Genomic DNA, 22,546 nt, shown 5'->3' with positions numbered 1-22,546 from the left:
TTTTATGTTGCCTTTAAAATCTTGCGATTCAGTGTGAACAGTGAGTTTAAGTCAGCTAAGAGTTATTCAGGCTGCATAACTTTGATAACAATATATATATATTATATATTTTATTTTTATATATATATATATATATAAAATGCCCATTTCTTATTGTTGAAATACCCTGTTGGCTCAATCAAAAATTAGGAATATATAATTGTTAAATTGTGACAAATTCTGTGACTCCTGTGACCTAGCAGCACTATAAAGGGCAGGTCCAATCTGATGAAATTCAGACAACATACTTCTGCATGCTCTGTCCTACCAGTGAGGTATAAATGCAAGCTACAGAAAACTTTGGGTAAATCGCCCATTCCAACACCTGCCTACAGAGGAAACCCCTGTAATATACACATTGGGGTGTTGTCTTAACACAAGTTTCAACATACAGCGGTTAAATGAATTCACCCTGATTTGAAAAACCTTTTAAAAGACAAAAATAATATTCTGAAAATGAAACAGTAAGAAAAACCCAAAAGATGTATGCTAGGTTCCATCATTCTTGTTTTAAGTCACATCCATGATTCCTCAGTGTCAGATACTCAGGTACCTTTTTCATCATTTTGGGCTAGTTAAGGAGAAAATTAACCAGATACTTGAAAAATGCAAGCACCGTTTTTAGACTTGAAACCAATAATAATCACATAATAATGAGCTTGTTATCATTAGGTACTCTAATAGTATTAAAATAATGAAGAATGGTTAAAAATGAAAAAACTAGTTGTGAACCACAAAATCATCACACTTACCATTATTTGTAAGAATAATACAATATGACAATAATAAAATCAAATCTGTACCTAATAGGATAAAATTAAACTGCATATAACTCAATATGTGCCAGCCTTATTTAAACATAATATTGTCTAAATGAAGAAAACAAAAATATTCTATACCTAACAATTGCAATTAAGTCAACACCCACACCATAATCTTAAAAGTCTATAAATCTTTTCTCCCACCTATGAACATTTGTGAGCCAGTCATTTCGTGCCTTTATCTGCCCAATTTTGGGTATCCAATTTCTATACTGCCCATTTACATCAACCCACTGCTCTGAGGAGACAATCATATTCTATCATGTGAAGAATCTTCATTCCAGTTGGAACCTTGTGAGCCTGGATCCATAAGCAAAGTCAAATCAGGACAGGCTGTCCATAAAGCCAGCAGCAATATGCACCAATTCACAGGTGCAAAAATCTTCTCTTCTTCTGGTTGGGTTCTGGTCAACTCAGTGTAGGCTGCCTCACTTAGCCTCACCAGGGTTCCCATTGGTAGCTTAACGGTAGACCACGGGCCCAGTCACAAATTATTAACAACCTTACCCCCTCGGGCTGGGTCATGAACTTCAGACCAGTCAACCTGCTCTCATCTTCCCCTCTAGTTCCTGTAAACCAGGTCCATGGGTGTCAGTGGCCAGACTCAACCCATCTCTCTATTGCTGCTTTTCTACCACTTCCACTCAACAAGTGGATCCAGGTGGTCAACTAGCAAGCATTTACAGGCTGCCACAGCCTCCCTTTAACATTCAGTCCTAGAGAAGAGTTTTTTCATGGTTCCAGATTTTTTCCAGGTTCTGACAAAAACCACTAGTTCAACATTCAAAAGTCCAAAGTTCTTTTTTTTCCCCATTAATCTTTCAACAACTCCCTAGGCAAGTCTGTTCACCTTTGAATGCCCTTAGCACTCAAGACACTGGGTGGGATTTATCTTTTCAGAGCCCACTTTGCAGAAGTGTCCTAAACCCATTTATGATTCAAATTTTAATGGCTGAATGCAAGCCTTACAAACTCTATATTTATACTTCCCAATAATAATTTCTATCAATCCTTATATCAACAATAATAAGCAGAAGAAATCAGTATAAACAAAGTAGAATCAGATCCTAGATTCAATTCTTGAAACAGTCAAGTTCAAGCCTTAGCTAACTTATCTTAATCCTTAACTAAACTATTCTATTGATACAAAATATGGCTTTAAGGCTTTGACTGAATTAATCCAGGACCAGACTTTCTGTCAGCCATTTTCATGAAGCAGCAGGGTCTTTGAGAAATTCAAATGGCGATTTTGCCTCCTGAGCTCAAAATATACATAATTACATTCATTTTCACCATTTCAAACAGGAATAACCAAAGACAACAACCAAGGGAAGTGATCAAAAGTTTAACTTCTCATGTTCTTGCCAGAAAACAACCTACCATGAGGCAGAGTTCAAACAAGCATCTACTCTCTATCTTTATGATTTGTTTCTCTAATACACCACTCCCAAGGTACCATAAAATGTATGTCTGGGCTGTCTAGAGAATCAAATTCATAGATACTCATATGTGTATAAGAAGTAGCTTTATATAAAAGAGCAATTGAATATTGAGGAAAACATTCCAGCCCAGGCCAGATCAAGACCGTAAGTCTGATATTAAAATGCCCATATGTCTGATACCGGTCTGTAAATTCCTCTTCAGACTCATGCAACACATACAATGACACTGAGTGCAGGAAGATACAAGCCAGTGGGTGGAAAGTCTTGTGGATCCAGTGGTGGTGGAATCATCTTAGAGCCAGGGTGGGTCTCAACAGGGCTTCTCCAGCTCTAAGGCTCTGGTTGCCATCAGCATAGCTCCATGTGGCTTGTCAACAGAAATGTCTTGCAAGCAGACCAAGCAAAGAGAGTGAGAGTATTTGGCTTCTAGTGAGCTTTTTGACCTCTGTGGTGCCTCCAAATGAGGCCATCAAGCTGCGACCTGATTGACAGGCTAGACTCCACCCTTTCACAAGTTGACAGGAGATTATGTAACTGTCACAGACCAGAATGTCCCAGAGAAATTCTGCTCCTTCAGTGTGCAGTGAGGATAGCATGCATTAGATCTGAGTCTGACTCATGATGGGCAAGTGGTATGAATGAGAAATAAACATTTGTAGCTTCCAGTCCCAGAATTATGTTGGTCTGGACTAGCCAAATCTGATTGATGTAGCTCCTCACCATGTGTCTAAACTGCACTGATGGAGTCTTGTAAATTCAAGGAGGAAAGTATTGAAGTGGCTTTGGTCAAGGTGTAATTGATAGCATATTTCCTATGCCTTTTAAAATTGTATCTTTTTTATTCTATTCTGCGATGAAGCACAGCTCAGTACTGGCGGACTGAGTTCTAAACTTTATTACACGTAATGTTTTTCTGGTCCTCATTACATTCCGCCCCCCAAATCATGAAAACTTTCCTATTCTATAGAGATTTTTTTAAAGATCATTTTATTGGGGGCTCTTACAGCTTTTGTAACAATCCATACATTGATTGTATCAAGCATATTTGTACATATGTTGCCATCATTATTTTCTAAACATTTACATTCTATTTGAGCCCTTGGTATTGGTTCCCCATTTTACCCTCACTCCCCACCTCCCACCCTTGTGACCTCTTGATAAATTATAAATTATTATTATTTTCATATCTTATGCTGACTGTTGTCCCCCTTCCCCCACGGTTTCTTCTCTCCCCCTTCTTCCAACCTTTCCCCTACCCTCCTAGTATGGCTACTCACATTTCTGTTTCTGAAGGGTTTATCGGGCCTGGATTCTGTGTGTCCTGATAGTTGGGGGTGGGTTGGGGTGAGGAAGCCTCAAGGAAACATAGGAATATTGCGTGTTTCAAGGTGCTATACGTCACCCAGGTTGACTCATCCCTTCCTTTCTAGCACCACCCTCAATTCTTCTTTGGATTTGAGTATCTGAATCTTCAAACATTCTTCAAACATTTGCCTGAAAACATTCCTGTAAGGCTGTTAATTGGATGAAGGTGGGGATATAAGGTATGTCTACTACTGGAAAAATGCAAAATACATCATGTACTGTAAGAATGGAATCATATACAAACATTGACATATTTTTGAAAAATTATTAATGACATGGTAAATAGTTGTGTTATCCAGGAATTTATATCTGCAGTATAACATATATTGTGTAAACAAAGCATTCTATAGAACAGAAGTTTGGAAAGAAGAAAATAAACATAAAAGATGTTATTGGCCGGATTTTGGGTACTCCTGAAAATTGAGTTTATTGAATAGACTATGACTACCGATGAATTAACAAATCATTGTTAAAAGAAATATACCCAGATTATTTCTTAGAAATGAGGATGATGAAACCTGGAACATTCCAGGGAAAGACCAATTGCTGGAAAAGGGCATCATGTTTGGGCAAGTAGAAGAACCATGAAAATCTGAGAAACCCTTAATGAGCTGGATTAACAGAAAAGCCACAACAATGGACCAAACCCTACCCACCAGCATGAAGATGACGCATGACCAGGCACTTCCCTCTGATAACTTGTTGACAGTAGGAGATGGAACTGGCTTGATGACAACTAACATATGGTGGTTTTTCTTTTCTTCAACTTTTCCCTCAAATGTCCCATGATGAATAGGTTTTCCTTCTTATAATAAAAAGTACACTTTGCTGAAATAAAGAATATTAACACCCAGATTTTTCAATGGTGATGGCTCCATAGTGGTGCCAGTGAAACTGGTATTTACTTTCAAAATTTGAATTTTGAAAATATACACTTGCTGTGATTAATTATACAACATTCAATGCTTGCCAATTCTTTTCTTTAGCCACCTGATGGTGGTGAGATGACTTAAGTGCTAAGTGGTATATAATTCCAGTAGCTAGGGGGTTGCACTTGGACTTCACTTGAGATGAACACAATCCACATCTGTAATTAAACTGCTAAAGGCATGTGGCTTTGGTAGCCATTAAGTGACTGGAAACCATTTTCTTCCACAAAATGAGATCTGTTTGCCTCAGAATCATTGATACTATTACACAATGTTATAGATTAAATTGTGTCCCACAAAAATACGTGTTGCAATCCTAACCCCTTTCTCTGTGGTTCTCATCTCTTACAGGGATGGGTTTCTTCCCTTTTTACATTGATGAGAGTAGGGTGTGCCTCAAATGGAACGAGTTGAGACATAAGAAGAAAAGGTTCTGAGAGAGCAGCAGGAATATACCGGGGAAGGTCTGGCACACCGCGCGATGACGTCCAGAGAACTGAGGAATGATGAGAGAGGCATGGATCTTCCCACGAAGTTCACAGCGGGCTCAATGATAGTCCACAACAACAGCAGGCCTCGGCTATTACTCTGATCTTAATATCAGCAAAGGCTTTAGACTGTGTGGATCACAACAAACTATGGACAGATTTGAGAAGAATGCGATATCCAATACCTCTGTTGAGCTTGTACATGGATCAAGGGACTACCTTGATCAAACAACCTACAAGCAAATTTCCTGTCATCTAGCCGATTCTGACTCATAGTGGCCCCAAAGGAGAGGACAGAACTACCGCTGTGAGTTTCTGCGACTGCACCTCTTTATGGTAGATGTAGGCAGGTTTTAAAAACTGGGAAAAGTGTGCATCGGGACCATATTTTCTCACCATACTTATTCAAATTATATGCTGAGAAAATCATCAGAGAAGTTGGATTCTATAAAGAGGAATTCTGAATTAGGATTCGTTAATAAAACCTTTCTTACTGAAAGAGAGCACATAAGGACCCAAATCACTTGCTGATGAAGATCAAGGATTGCTGCCTTCGGCATGATTATAACTCAATGCACAGAAAAGCAAACTCCTCACAACTCGACTGATAGGACACATGATAAGCAGAGAAAAGATTGAAGTTGTCAAGGATTTAGTCTTGATCGGATTCGCCTGCAGTGCACATAGAAACAGCACTGCATTGCGTACGTCTGCTGCATGTGACCTCGTTACAGTGTTGAGAAGCCAGGATGTGACTTTGAGGACTCAGGTGCACCTGACCAAGCCATGGCATTTTCAGCTGCCTCGTACCCATGTGAAAGCTGGACCGTGAGTAAAGAAGACGGAAGAAGAATCAATGCATTTGAATGATGGTGCTCGCAAAGAACAGCTGCCCAAAGAACAAACAAAACTGTCTTCGAAGCTGTTCAGTCAGAATTCTCCTTCGAGGCAAGGTTGTACTTTGGACATGTTTTCAGGAGAGACCAGACTTGGACGAGACACCATAGTTGGTAACATGAGGGACAGCAAAAACCAGGAAAGCCCTCAAGAAGACGGACTGACTCCTGGCTGCAACAAAGGGCTCAGACATAAGAACGATTTTAAGGATGGTGCCCCGGGCCAGATGGTGTTTCATTCTGTTGTGCATGGGGTTGCTAGGGGTTGGAACCAACTCCATGCCAATCTAATAACAACAATGATCCTAACGTCACCAAGTGTGAGAAGGTTTGGGACTGTGAACAGGCAAACATAGACTGCTAGCATGAGAAATGGGGAAGTGCTTAATGTTTATTCTACTTATTAGTAATAATAGCAGCCGTATTTAACTCACCACTTTGTTAACACTATTTATGACCATGACGCCGACTCTCTATTACTCAAATCAAAAGTTAGTTCTCATTTTCTTTTATAATTGATGCACATAAAACTACTAAGTTAATTAAAGAATGAATTAATGCATATTAGAATAGGTAGTCTATAAGAATGGCAAGAAATTGAGAAGGTGTATCATGTAATATTTGGGGAACCTTGCCTTAACTGTACTCTGAACCACAGCCTTGCATAGAAGATTACACAATTAAATTGTATATAAGAGAACTTTAAACTGCCAAATTAAGTGCTTGAAGCAGGAATATTCATTTCATCAGAAAACTTTGACACATTCAGATTCATATTCTTTTAGTGCTTGTCCAATGCATAATTTATTTTTTACTTCCTGAACACATAACTAATTGCTTTTCTTAAATCCAGACAACTGATTCTGGCCCAAGCTTCAAGAATGAACATGTCATTTTGAAAATAAAAAACTTAGTAGAAAACTAATTGTACCATTTATTGTACTATTTTATCAAGTTGATACACATGTAGAATTAATTAGTGAAGGCATACAAATAAGATTCCCTCCTTTCATGGGATGACCTGGACATATTTCTCAGACAGGCTAATCAATTTTTTCTATTATCTATAATGCTTGTTTCAGGAATGGACATTACCCTGAGATGAGCCAACAAAAATTCTACTTGGCTTAGATTGGAAAAATCAGGACAAGGTTACACACTTTTCCCTGAGTATTCTCTCGATGGAACACAGGACTTGGGTGTAGATATAAAGATTGCTACATTGACTAGGAGACTTTTTAAAAGAATGGTGCCCCTGTGTAGCAGAGCCAAGATGAGAAAGAATTATGGTTTATTCAGCTAATATGTATTGGGCCCAAACTATGTTCACCCAGACTCTGGAGACAGAACTCTGGGATGAGAACAATGCTCTAAAGCAAGCAAAAATCCTGTCCCCAATGAGCTGATATGTCAGTCAGGGCATAGTGGAGAACAACCAACCAAATAATACGTATGTTCACAATAGCTATAGTATGTATGGTGTGCCCCAGGATAAAGCAGGGAAGGAGGCACTTAGGAGATGAGGGGCTAGAATTGTAACATGGTAGCCAGGAGGCCCTGAGGTTACCGGTGAGTGAAGATCTGAAAGAGATGGGGGAGTTTGTCATGTGGATCTGTAGGAGGGGCCTCTTAGGGAAAGAAAGTCAATGTTGAGGCACTGATTGAAAGTGTAATAAGCAAGGTGGAGAATAGTAGGAAATAAATTGTAGCAGGAACTAGAGGATGGGTTGCATGAGGCCCTGCCTGGCATTTTAAGTATTTTTTTTTGGCGTGTATGTAGTGTGGGATAAGGAGCCATGAAGAATTCATGAGCAGAGTAATGCCAATTCACATCACTCAGATCTAAAGAAAACAAGGGTAGAAAAGGGTTGAACAGGGAGGGGCCATTGTATAATCCACATAATGTTTGACTTATATTTTGGTACATCTTTGAAAAAATATTTTTAGCACAAAATCTAAAAAGTAACAAATATAATCTTATAATAAATGAAATATTAATTTTCTGTATGGATTTACCACCAACTGTAAGATACAGATCAGAATGCAGACTCTAGTTAATTTGCAACAACAGGTGAACATTACTGTTGGAGAGATTATATTTAATCATTGGCACTCCAATCAAACTAGATAGTTCCATGACTTAAGGAGACCAATCTGTCATTGACCACTTTATTCAGTGATTGTGCACAAAGCAAAAGCAAAATAAACACTAGCATTAAATGACTCAGGAAAATTCTAATAATATCATTGAAAGAAGAAAATACGTGCTCTAAGACTAAGCTTGGCTTGGGCAGAATGTCCCATTGTTATTTTTCTTTGCTTTGGATTGAACTCTCAACCCCTGGCAATCCTGTGTGTAAAGAGAACTGTGACCTTTGCAGATACACATCTCCAGGCTTATTTCCTAAGACACCACTGGGTGAGTTGAGATGCTAACCTACCAGCTAGTAGTTGAGTTTTCAACAATTTGAGCTTCCCAGGGACTCCTATTTGATATCAGGAAAGTTACAAAATCCCTACATACCCGAGTTTCTTTATCTCCGAAGTGAGGACGCTGACAGCCTTCAAGTTGTGGTGTTGGTGGGGGGGTCAACAATTAAGAAGTGTCAGCGTACTTGGAGTGTGCTCGGTATTAGCTGTCATTATCATCGCTATTATAATTATTGTTATGTGCAAATTCCTACTTTAGATTGGGTATTTATATGCAACTTCAAAAACTTTCCTTGAGTTTGTACTTCCTTTAAAAAGTTAATCTCATTCATTGTACATTAGGATGACATTTATATTGATTTATAATCTGTCTCTTCCATTGCTTTTCCAATTCACGTAAGTTCCTCACTGATACCACCATGATATCACACTCCTTTACAAGTATAATTTCCTGGTGTGTAATCACATCAATTATTAAGTCAGAGGAAAGAGCTAGATAAACTTGTCTGCATATAATTTTGCAATCAGAATTTTTGACTGATGCTGTGATTTGAATACATAAATAATGATATATATTTAAACCTTACTAATTTAGAATTGCTAGTGTGAAGACCAAACATATTTAATGAAAAGTTTTAAAAACAAAATATTTTCAGTTTAAGTCTTTCCAAACTCAGGGATCTTTGGTCTAACCACAATCATGTGTTAAGACTAGTGGTCGGAATTCTACCTTACAAATCCGGCTGGACCGGAGGATGTACACTGGCACAGATAGGAACTGGAAATCCAGGGAATCCAGGACAGATGAACCCCTCAGGACCAGTGGGGAGAGTGGTGATACCGGGAGGGTGGAGGGAAGGTGAGGGAGAAAGGGGGAACAGATTACAACGATCTACATATAATCTCTTCCTCCCGCTAATGAACAGCAGAGAAGTGGGTGAAGGGAGACGTCGGATGGTGTAAGATATGACAATATGTTAATAATTTATAAATTATCAAGGGTTCATGGGGGAGTGGGGAGTGGGGAGGGATGGGAAAAATGAGGAGTTGATATCAAGGGCATAAGTAGAAAGCAAATGTTTTGAGAATGATGAGGGCAATATATGTACAAATGTGCTTGACATACAATGGATGGATGGATGGATTGTGATGAGAGTTGTACGAGTCCTCAATAAAATGATTTAAAAAAAGAAAGAAAAGAAAGAATAATGGCTGGATCAAGTTCCCTTATAATCACTTAAATATAATGTTTAATTGTCACATTAGTTAACCACTTGCAAATCATTCTTTAAAAATATTTAAATGTTTGCTTTTTGCTAAAGGTAATGCCCATATTATTTTTTAAAATCATTTTATTAGGGGCTTATACAACTCATCACAATCCATACATACATCAATTGTGTAAAGCACATTTGTGCATTCATTGCCCTCATCATTCTCAAAACATTTCCTCTCCATTTGAGCCCCCGGCATTAGGTCCTCATTTTTCCCCTCCCTCCCTGCTCCCCTTTCCCTCATGAGCCCTTGATAATTTATAAATTATTATTTTGTCATATCTTGCCCTGTCCTATGTCTCCCTTCACCCACTTTTCTGTTGTCCATACCCCAGAGAGGAGGTCACATATAGATCCTTGTAATCGGTTCCCTCTTTCCTACCCACTCTCTCTCTACCCTCCCAGTATCGCCATTCACACCACTGGTCCTGTAGGGATCATCCGCCCTGGATTCCCTGTTCCTATCTGTACCAGTGTACATCCTCTGGTCTAGCCAGAATTGCAAGGTAGAATTTGGATCATGATAGTGGGGGCGGGGAGGAAGCATTTAGTAAGTAGAGGAAAGTTGTATTTTTCATCATTGGTAATGCCCATATTATATGAGTGGGTTGGTAGCCAAACTTATTATTTATAGATAATGCCAAGATATACATGTAAGATTTCCCCGATTAAACGAATATCCTAAGCAACCGAATTTGGTTTTATATGGATTTCAATGATCAACAATGCTTGTCAATGATAATCACAATGATGTAAATAAACAGAGTTGGCTTATTGTTTTCAAATAGAGTTTGTCACGAAAAGTGAACGGGAGGACAGAGATCCGTCAAGAGAAGAGAAATTGGTGTTGGGTTGGGGAGCGGTAGAATAAGGGTGGTGGTGATGAGTGGTTCGAACTGCTGACTACAGAGGTGATGGTCTCACCCAATTCAAATTTTAAAATCCACTAAATACATAAATAAAATGTAGCATTTTGTTAATGAAATTAGCAATCTACCCCAATAGTTTCAACATAAATGAATGCATAGTGGAAAAAGTAGCAGTGTAGTACTAAGCATAAATCTGTAGTATAAGTTTAAATATTTGTCTCTACTAGACAAATGCAAAAAATTTAAAAATTACTTTTGTAGACGAATCTAAACCCATGCCATGCACAGTTCCTAACTGGACGGTGGGGATTTATGTGTGAATGCCTAGCTAGCTACGACTCAGCATCAAAAGCAACCCTGACCCGCTGGCTAGATTTCTCCTTTAAGTATCAATATAGCCAACTGGGCCCCCATCTTCTGCTGAAAACCACAGCAATAAAAGAGGGGGATAAAGTAAGTATTGATTCTATGGCTGCCACTGTAGCTTAGTATTTATATTTATTCCCTGCACTGATCACTAATGACCAAAGACTAGAGGAATTGTGGGATGAAATCAAGAGCATCAGACATGAAGAAAGTAAAAGGTCATTAGAACCGCAGGAAAGAAGAACAGACAATAACGGATGTCAGAACACCCTTTACAACTTGTTCTTGAAGCTAAAACAACTATCCAACATGTAGTTCCAGAAGAGAAAATAAAGTATGATGATGAAAGAACTGGAGTTAAAGTACTGAAAGGAAAAGCCAAACCAGAACAGAACAAAACCTTTGGTATTTCTAAAGTTAAAAGAATTAAAGAAAAAAAATCCATATTTGAATTATATTATTGAAGGATTGTATGGGAAAAAGATTAAATAACACAGAAATATGCAGTCACTTATACAAAAATAATTGATTAATATTCAACTATTTTAAAAGACAGCCTATGATAAAGAAACGATGGTATCAAATGAAGAAGGGCAAGCTGCACGGAAGGCACTAGCAAATAACCGGGCTGCAAGAATTGACAGAATACCGACTGACAAATGTCTCCACTTCGATAGGACTGGAAGCATACATTCATGTGCACAAAGACATTTGGACGCCAGCAACCTGGCGAAACAGACTGGCAGAAATCCACAGATCTTTCTTTCCCAATAAAGGTGTCCAATAGAATTTTTGATTCCTTGGGGCTATGGTCTGCTTAAGATAAAAACTACAACTTCACCAAAGCCATTCCTCTGTGTATATGAGCAAACTTTGACACACAGAGAAATCCCAGGCCCATTAGAAGAAAAGCACATTCCAGGTTTCTGTCTGAAAAGGGAGAGGCAACAGAGACTGTGGCACAGAGGGTATGGGCCAGAGCAAAGGAGCCAGGCAGAGACCAGGGACAGAGGCAAAGAAACATGAGATCGAACAGAGAAGCAGTACTGAAACTAGGAAACTGTGAGGCAGACTGTGAAACTTCCTGGTTCATGGAGGCAGGCCAAAGGACCACATGACTGAGAGACTGAGGACCAAAGAGACACTTGGCGATTGGCGGAGGAGAGGTGCTGCTGTGGACCAATGACCTTATCTTTACTGTTTACTGATCTTGACTTGTGTTAGCCTATTCACTTTCCTAATCAACCCTCACACTGGTGAATGTTGTCTGCGAGTTCTGGGGGGACACGGCAACAAATGATGAAACCCAGCATAGAAGCATAGTGCCATTGATGGAAGGAGGGTGGAGGGTCAAGGCAATAGGAAAGTCACAGAGATAAAATAAGACCCCCTTTCTCTTGATGTCAGGCTGTTTTTGCATGGCATCAGTTCTTGCCTGAAAACAGCAGAGAACTCTTAATATATGTTTCCTTGTGCTTCATTAACTATACAAAAGCATTGAACTTTGTGGGTCATAACAAACTACAGATAACATTGTGAAGAATGGGAATTATAAAGCATAGTTTTGCTAAGGTGGAACCTGTACATAGACCAAGATGCTTTCAATCTGTGGTGTTGACAAAGATTAACGAATACACTGTGGACTACCAAAAGAAGGAACAAACCACTCTTAGAGTATATAGAGCTAGAATATTCCTGAGAAGTTAAAAAGGCATGTTTTCAGCATGCTTACTTTAGACATGTCAGTAGGAAAGATTAATTGTTGAAACAGGACACCATGTTTATTAAAGTAGCGAGCCGATTAAAGCAAAGGAGACCCTCATAGAAATGGATTGAAACAATAGCGTCAGCAATGGACTCAATCATACCAACGATCGTGGAGATTCTGGAGCGCAAGGCCTGGAAATACATTTTTCTGCTATGTGAGGCCACCATGAGTTAAAGCCAACTGGACGGCAACTAAAAACCCTAACACCAATGCTTGTCTCAGGGTTAAGAAAGAGATTGCATTGAACACTCCACACATTCATTTCCATCTGAGGTCTCTACCTCCATATGTACGGACATCCTGGAAACAAACACGTGCGGATCAGAGTTGACAAGCTTTGGGAGTTAAAGTTGTTACCAATCAGTGGGATTATTGGTGTGGATGCACCATTTAAAGTGATGAGGAAGGCTGTCATTATGAATGCACCTATTGTGCCTGCGATCTGAAACACCAGCGGGTACATACGGGTTTTCTTGGTTGTTGCGTTCACCGTGGCACTAAAGGGACCCATGCCAGCACTGTTGTAAGCCCGGACAGCGGTGTAATAGGCCAGGTTGCTCTGCAGGCCGTGGAGTCTGGCGGATGTCTCATTTCCTGACACTTTCACGTTGCTCGACGACTCTTCCTGCTCTCCATTGGTATGCCAGTACCGCACCTGGGAGACAGAGACACGAAACATGGAAAATGTGGACAAACTGCTGCCATTCACAAGATGTTATTTTTTGAAACTTGTACATTTATTTTCTAGTAGAGCCAGCAACTATTTGGTGAGAATCCTAACCTAGGACCTTGATAGCAAAGGATGCAAGCAAGAAACCAATCCCCTGTTATACTTAAAAAGCAATTTACCCACAATTAAGATGTCAATGGATCCTCAGCCTCAGAGTCCTAGAGGAAAGGGAGAACTAGTGGGGACTCTGTCTGGGCAGCCAGGTTCCATGGTAATAAAGAAGCTCCTCCTGAGCTCTGGTCCCTAGGTACGGTAATAGAATAGTTAACATACTTGGCTGCTACCATAATCTTAATGATTCAACAGTTTGTGTGCACCTCGAGGTGCATCTGAAGAAGGCTTGTGGTGCAGTAGTGAAAAGACAGAGATGGGACTCCAGCACTTGTTTGTCAGTTTGTTGTCCTGTGGTAGTTTGTGTGTTGCTCTGATGCTGCAGGCTGTCACTGGAATTTCAAATGCCAGTAGGGTCACCCAAAGTGAATGGGTTTCAGCCGAGCTTCCAGGTTAAGAACAGAATGCAAAGAAGCAACAGGCTGTCCACTTCTGAGGATTTTGCAAAGGAAAATCTCATGAAAATGTTCGGTTGCACACAGGGCCTCTATGAGTCAGAACCAACTCAACAGCACTGAACAACAACAACAACAACAACAACAACAACAACAACAGGAGACCGATAATAAGCTAGGAAAACATGTGACTCAGATAAATTTAAGGAGACTAAGTACTATGGGATTATAACTGAGAGAATGACTGGAAGTCGCACACTAAAAGACTGATCTCAGCTCCCTATCCATCCAGCCCAAGCTCAGCTCTAGAATGCTGGCAGACATATTTTCACTTCCGTGGAAAATGGCCAGGCCTTCTGTGAAGTAGGTGACTGAGACAAAAGTCAACGAAACCCACCGCCACTGAAAAGACTCTAACTCATGACCTTGCATAAGGTTTCTCAGGCTTTGCCTCTTTACTGGCGGGTAAAGCTTCATTTTCCGCCAACGGAGTGGCTGATGGTTTGAACTGCTGGCTTTAGGGGAAACAGTCCAACACGAAGCCAACAGCACCATGACGGAGCCTTAGGAAGGTCCACCAAAAAGTTAATTAGTCATTTGATTGTCCTTCAGTGATGGCTAAGAGTTAACAAGCCTACCTGTGTACTCAGAGCTGCTACAAAGTGAAGGCAATCAAAATTTGTTCTTAGGTATAAATGTATATTAAAATATATAATGCATAGTTAATTATTCAAATCTAGGGAAAATCATCTGAAAGTACTTGGAAAGATACCTAGGAGATACCGAAATAAAAACACTTTAATCCATTGACACTCATAGCCACCCTCTAAGCCAGGGTTGAATTACCCATGTGGGTCTGACGCTGTAACTCTTTATGGAACTAGATAGACTCCTTTTTTCCTAGGGAGAAGTTGTTGATTTAATCTTTATTTAGCTGCCCAACTTGCAACCCACGATACCATCTGGGCTTCTAAAAGCACTTTACATAAGACTATTGTAGAGAAACAAGAAATTAAGGAAAAGAAAATAAAGACAAAGCCACTGTTGTCTAGTAGATTCAGACTCATTGTGACCCTATGGGGCAGAGTAGAACCACTCTTTGGGGTTTCTGATAAGTGTAGAATCTGCCGCTTCCTTCCAAGCAGGAGCTGGTAGGTTTGAATCACAACTTTGTGATTAGCAGCATAATGCTTTACCCATTTCACCATTAGGACTCCTTAAAATAAAGATATATGTTACTGATTATTTCAAACACATTTCACATATGTATGTAAATTTGTCTGTAATGCCCAAAGCAAACTCAGAATGAACAATTATCACATCAAAAAGCAGTCAAGCAAATGGCTCATAAGTAATACAACCACTACTGATGGTGAAACCATTTAAATCTAGAGCGGAGGCCAGAAAATGATCATAAATATATAAAGTAGGCTGAGTAGATATTAAAAGGTTTCAGGTTAATGATGGAGCCACTAGTTATTTATAGTTCATGGGTATCAGTCACGGGGAATCCCGGGGAGCATGGTTTTACTCTGATATACTTAGGGTCACCATGAGTCAGTATTGACTAGAAGGTTACTGCTTTTTAGTTTAGTTTAGTTTTTTTAACGAGCTCTGATGAATTGGGAAAGCCAGGTCCAGTATCTATGATTCTTCTGTGTTATTTTTTATTTCTAAAGAAAACAAAATTCCAATTTCATGTGAAGTTAGGGTTTGCTCAAATTTTCAAAGACATTGTGTGTGCCAAAAACATGTTTGTGATCTGCGTAGAGTTACCAATTTCAGTCCTCTGAGCAAAAGACAATCTCTTAAAAAATGAGTCACCATCAAAAGTTCTCATTGAAAACATAAAAAGTGCTAAGAAAGGATCAATCTCCTATATCTCAGTAAAGATCTAAAAGTAGCAAACTAATATTGTATTAGATCAATATTTTCCACATCTACATATATAATCACATATGCACATTCTCTGAGCCCCTGAGAAAGACTTTATTTAGGTGGAGTGTATTCCTATTTTCCTGAGAAAATAGCTATTTTCATCAGAGCATCGAGAGAAAGAGGTAAGCTTCCATGACTAAAATGGGCATCCAGTCCTCATTCCTACAGCCTCAAAATATCCAACGAACACGAAAATGTGATGACGACATTTTAGCAATAGAAAATCCACACATCTGACAGAGTCCATTTACTGTTGTAAAAGAAAACAACATAGACTATTTCTCTATTAAAGATAGGAACATAGCTTAGGAAGCTATGAATAAATGAAAAGCTCATATATATTCTAAATGTATAAGACTAAACATTGCAGGCATGGGTATGTTTACCCACCGCCCGCTGACACCCACTATCATGGCTCATAGTGAGCCAACAGGACAGAGTAGAACTGCCCTTCTGGGTTTCCAAGGCTGTAAATCGTTCAGGGAGTAGACTGCCTCATCTTTCCCTTGTGAAGCAGCTGGTAGAGTTCAACTTCTGACCTTTGTGGGTAGCAACCCAACTTGTAATCCATTATGCTATGAGGTCTCCATGATACACAATTTTCAGATTCATGTCCTGCTCTTAGGAACACTGTCCAGCTATTAACTGGGAACAACACATAATAATGTAATTATAACAAAAGGTGACAGAAAGCTTGAAAACGTGTGTTGTTGGCGCAATCATAGATTGCAAAAAAGTGCATATCTCATAAAAACGACTACAATAGGCCTCTGGTGGCATAGTAAGTTATATGCATTGGGCTGCTAACCACAAGATCACCGGTTTGAAACCATCAGCCACTTTCTACTCCAGTCTCAGAAACCCACAGGAGCAGTTGTACCCATGCTACAGGTCTCTATGAGGCAAACTGCCCCTGTGGGTTTCCAAGACTGTAACTCTGCCTATGAGTCAGAATCAACCTGATAACAGTGTGTTGTTGCGTTGAAGGTGAGCCTGACTCAAACGACGAAAGAGCAGACATGGAGTGGTTATGTAAATGCAGTCAAGATCATACTGTCATGCATTTCAAAACCAAGAGCCAGTTTCCCCTTGTTATATCACATTGCCTCAATATAAGTTATCATAAGACAGTATTCTTAGGAATCTAAACTAAAGAATTAATGGCCATAATTTTTAATTGGCAGATGTGTTGGCTTTTATAATTTTGTTTGTAAAGTTCTTCTATATCCTTGACAGCATCATGCTACTAAAATGCTTTAACCAATCTCTATATATCTGTGGTAGTTACACAATCTGGTGTCAATTTGAGGATTAAGAATGTAGGGGCGGAGTCTAGCCTGTGAATCAGGATATAGCCAATGAGGCCTCTGTGAGGGCATGGCCTTCTCCTGAGGATTCTCAGAACTCCAGTATTTCCTCCTTGGAGGCGGGAGACACACTCTCTCAGCTCACTCCCTGCGAGGCATCCATGTGGAGAAGATACATGGAGAGAGGCTGATGGAGCCAGACCTCTGGAACCAGAGAAGTCACATGGAGATCCCGGCCAGTGCTGAGATGCTTGCAAGGCCACTGGATCTACAAGCCTTTCACTCACTGGCCTGTGACCTTCCTGCATTAGACGTCATTGCATGCGTTTTGTGAGTCTGAAGAGGACTTTATAGATTGGTTTTGGATATATGGGCTAATATCAGACTTATGGACTTGATCTGGACTGTACTGGGATGTTTTCTGAATATACAGTTGCTCTTTTATATAAAAATCTTTGTTATACACATATGAGTCTCCCTGGATTTGTTTCTCTAGTCCACCTGGACTAACAAAATACCCAAATAAACTTGTTCGTTTTTTTCCCTCCAGATATTGTTCTTGGCCAATATTTGGACTGGTAAAACACAAGGAACATTTGTGTCCAATTTAATCATGACACTAACGTTTAAAGTAGTTTATTAAATAGCTCTGCTTAAAGGCATAAATAACACATGCTTCTAATCAAAACAAATAAATGAAGATTGTTTATAAAAATCATGACCCAAACCGGCTTTCCTTTCAAGTCAGTGCACACAAACCTCTAGCCCTCTGGTTAGCAGCCATAAGATGAGCAGTGTTTCCAAATCAGTTTGCATTTTCACCCTCATTTAGACATGCTAGAAGTCTGAGATGTCTGAAGGCCAGAAATATCCTTGCTGGGGACCTCTGTCCCCACTCTCCTTCTCTTTGTACGGACACAGCTTTCCTCAAAACAAATTCTCCTTTCCTCCCTCAATATATCTCTCATTTCTCCCCATCCTAAAAGGTAGACTTACGGTTCAAGACCTAGGGGCTCTTTCTAAAATTCCTGTGCAGGAACAATAGAGATGTTAGAGAAGTGTTAAACCATGAGTAATTAAATGAACAGAAGGGGAATGTCAGCATGTCTCCACATTTACAGAAGGCACAGAAAGGCGGAGCAGCTGTCAGGTGAAAGCGAGCAGTGAGCGCTGATGCTGGAACTCAAGGTGAGGCTTGGATAGAGGATGAGAAAGTCGGTACAATGGAACCCACAACACGCTGTGGGAAAGAAGGAAGGATTGTTGTAGAATGTGATGCCAAGGGCAGAAGGGCTCATGGAAGGTCTGCAGTTGGCATATCTGTTCATACCAACATTCCACCCTATTTACAGAATTCAAACTAATATTTATCTGCAGGTCCTGAATAATGAAATCTTTAAAAACAACACAAAACTCTTTCTGAAAGGACAGTTCACATAAGAAAAGGTGTCAGACTCAACAATGAAATGAGAAGAAGGAGAAGCTATTTTCCCTTTCAGTTGTGTTCTTGATTGCAATAGGAGAGGTAGTGTATCTGAGAAGCAGAATATTACTACATATAAATTTAGATTATATAACCCTGAGTCAGAGAGGAGAAGGGTGGAGTCAATACCAAAAGAACAAACTCTGAAAAGAGTAAATGTACATCCTAAACAACACAAATATAAAAATTTAAAATATAAACAGAGAGACATATATCATCTAAAAATATGAACATAAAACACACAAGGACTTTGTGACAAAAGAGATAATCATATATAAGATAAAAAAACAAAAACAACTAGCTACGGTAGTCCTATCTGGAAGACTAGCTACACCACATTGATCTAAAATTCATTTTAAAAAAGCTATATTTTGCCCCGTTGGACAGGGCAAGATATGACAAAATACCAATTTATAAACTATCAAGGGCTCATGAGGGAGGGGGAAGTGGGGAGGGAGGGGAAAAATGAGGACCTAATGTCAGGGGTTTAAGTGGAGAGTAAATGTTTTGAGAATGATGTACAAATGCGCTTTACACAATTGATGTGTGTATGGATTGTGATAACAGTTGTATGAGCCCCTAATGAAATGTTTTAAAAAAATAAATAAAAATAAAAATAACTATATTAACACTAAAACAGAAGAGCGAACCAAATTCAACATCTTCAACAATTGGAACAAGAGAAATGGAATAGGCCTTTAATCACCGGGAAGTAGGGGTGATAAAGATTGCTGTGGTCAGGTGCCAGGGAGTTGGCGCTGACTCACAGTGACCTTCTGTACAACAGGACCCTGTGCCATCCTCACAATTGTGATGCATTTTCTTCTCGTAAGATTAGAGCAGAAATCAATGGACCTAAAAACAAACCCCAGCCCAAACCAAAAGAAAAACTTAACAAGTTGTTTTCTTGAAAAGAGTAACAAAGTTGGCAAGTCACTAGCAACCTGAACAAAGGAAAAGAACGATGATAGAAACATCAAGAATAATAGATGAAAGGGTTACATCTCAACAGAATCAAGTGAAAGTTTCAAAAGTAATAACACATTACTTTGTAACTAAATTCCAACAAATCTGAAAACCTAGATGACATGGGCAACTTTCTATCTCCTCACGTTAACACAGGCTTAAGTCATTAAAAAGCTTCAAAAACAAAACAAACAAATAATAGAGACAGACAGAGAGACAGAGAAAGAGAGACAGAGGGTGAGAGAGAGGAGAAGCAGCTCAGGGTCACATGGCTTGACCAGGGAATTCCACCAAGCATTCAGAGAAGAGTTGACACCAATTTGATAGTAACTATGACAGAATATAGAAAAGGATAGAAAACTCCCAAATCATTTGATAAAGGAAGCATAGCCCTGATACCAAAACCAGGCAAAGACTCAGGCAAAGATGGACACTAGACCAATATCCCTCTTGCAACACACTGAATAGAATCCAACAATATACTAAAACAAGCAAGCAAACAAACAATCCCCCCCCACCATGATCAAGTGGAATTCATACAGGCTAAACAAGTTTGGTTCAACATTAGAAAAACAATCCATGAAATCCACCACATAAAACAAAAGAGAAAAACCATGTGATCATATCAATGAACACATAAAAGGCGTTTTAAAAAATTAATCACTTTATTGGGAGGCTCTTACAAATCATTTAACAATCCATCATTCAATTGCATTAAGCACACTTGTACATATGTTGCCATCAACATTTCCAAAATGTTTTCTTTCTACTTGAGCTTGTGGTATCAGCTCCTCTTTGACAATAACTAACCCCGGTTCCTGATAAAAACCCTCAGCAAAAGTACATAGAAGGGAAATTGTCAACATAATAATGTACACAGAACCAACAGCCAATCTCTTAATCAAAGGATAGAAACTAAAAGCATTCCCCTTGCGAATGGGAACTACACAAGGTGACGGTTTAGCCAGAGCTATTAGACAAGAGAAAGACATCAATGGGGTCCAGATTGGTAAAGAAAAAGAGGGACTCTCAATATGTAGCTAAAGGATTTCATCCATGGAAAATCCAAAAGAGTTACTGGCAACAATTGAGAGACTCAGCAGTGAGGCAGGATACGAGATTAACACACAAAAATCAACTGGATGCTAATGGAGAGAACCCTGAAAAATAAATAAAGGAAACAATACTATTTACACCAGACACACAATAAAATGAAATACTTAGGAATAAATCTTGCCAGAGAAACAGAAGACACGTACAAAGAAAATTACAGAACTTTGCTAACAGAAAACAAGAGAAACGCACATAAATGGAAGAATATTCCATTTTTATGGAAAGGATGACTGAATATTGTAAAAATGTCAATACTACCCAAATTAATATACATATATACAACACAATTCCATTCTAGATTCCAATTTCATTTTTTAAAGAAAAGAAAAATAATAACTTCATATAGGGTAGGAAGAGACCCAGAATAAATAAATAACTTCTTAAGAAGAAGAACAAAGTAGGAGTCCTCTGACCTCCCCTCTTAAAACCTACTACAACGTAGGTAAAACTGTCTGGTACTGGTATAATAACAATGGAACAGAAGAGTAAAAGGAAGTAAATAACTTCATCAACAAACAGACAATCAATATTTTACAAAGGACCCAAAAAACCTAAAAGGAAAAAAGATATTCACTTCAATAATTAGTGTTAGCAAAACTGGATTCTCATCTGCAGAAGAATAAAAGAGGACCCATACTTCAAACTGTGTACGAAAACAAACTCAAGATAGATCAAAGCCATAAATGTAAATCCTTGAACCATAAAGATCATCCATGAGAAAAATAGGGACAAACTTAAGGGCCTTATTTCAGGGAATAGACGTACTATCAAATATAATGAGGGAAACACAGTAAATAACAAAATAGATGTCTTGGGCCTACTAAAAATAAGACACTTAAGTACATCAAAACTTTATCAAAAAAGTAAAATGAGAACCCAGAGAGTGGGGAATTCTTTTTTGACCATGACATCATGGATAAAGGACTCATATCTAAAATCTATAGTAAATTGCAACATCTCAATAAGGAAAAAGTATTTAACCCAATTAAAAAGTAGGTGAAGCACAAGTACAGACAGTTCACCAAAGAAAACATCCAGATGGACCACAGATATATGAACAAATGCTCATGAATACTAGTGAGATGGGAAGTGCAAATCAAAACAATGTTGAGATACCACGTTACACCACAGAGGAAAGCCAAATACATAAAAAAATAAACAAATGAACATAAAAGAAAATACCCAATACTGGGGAGACTGCTGAGGGATTGGAACCCTCAAGCACTACTGGTGGGAATGTAAATATTTACAACCACTGTGGAAAGCAATAAGGCATGGGCTCAAAGACCTGGGAATAGAAATGTCATATTATCCAGAATGTCATATTATTCCCTCTGCTGAGTTCATATCTTAAAGAAGTCAGGGTCATCACAAGAACAGACATATGCACCATCCAGTGCAACACTGTTCACAACAGCAGGAAGATGGAAATCGCCTAAATATATGCCCCTCAAGAGAAGAGTGGATAAAGAAACGGCTCCATGCACACACCCGAATACTAGGCACTGTGAAAAAACAATGATGCGACCCAAAACACCTCATGATATATATGGATAAAACTGGAGAACATTAGTATTAAATTAGCCAAGCACAAAAGGACAAATATTTGAGACCACTGCTACAAGAGAAAATAGAAAAATAATATAAGATAAAGATCTTCATACAAAGAGAGTAGATTTGGGGGATTCAGTAAGAGAAGGAAGATAAAAGAATGCATGAACTAGATGAACGTGGTCGGCCGCTGTCGCTCACCAGGTATGTGCAGCTCTCTGGTTTGTACGTGTGACTCTGAGGTAAAACTGAAAGTGAAAGTAAA

At 39.0% G+C, this 22,546-nt stretch overlaps 1 protein-coding gene across 1 annotated transcript in view; it reads right to left on the bottom strand.

The window, feature by feature from the left end:
• CNTN3 (contactin 3) overlaps positions 1–22,546 on the bottom strand; it is a 387,846-nt gene that overhangs the window by 6,783 nt on the left and 358,517 nt on the right. The window contains exon 15 of the mRNA XM_045289985.1: positions 13,153–13,342. Coding sequence (XP_045145920.1) covers positions 13,153–13,342 — 190 coding nt within the window. The remainder of the gene's footprint in view (positions 1–13,152; positions 13,343–22,546) is intronic.

Source organism: Echinops telfairi, unplaced genomic scaffold (assembly GCF_000313985.2).
Source record: "Echinops telfairi isolate 266 unplaced genomic scaffold, ASM31398v2 ScPeMD7_31;HRSCAF=116, whole genome shotgun sequence".
In the NCBI taxonomy this organism is placed as follows: domain Eukaryota; kingdom Metazoa; phylum Chordata; class Mammalia; order Afrosoricida; family Tenrecidae; genus Echinops; species Echinops telfairi.
Note: the sequence above shows the minus strand (reverse complement) of the source record. Positions and strands in the feature narration are given on the sequence as shown.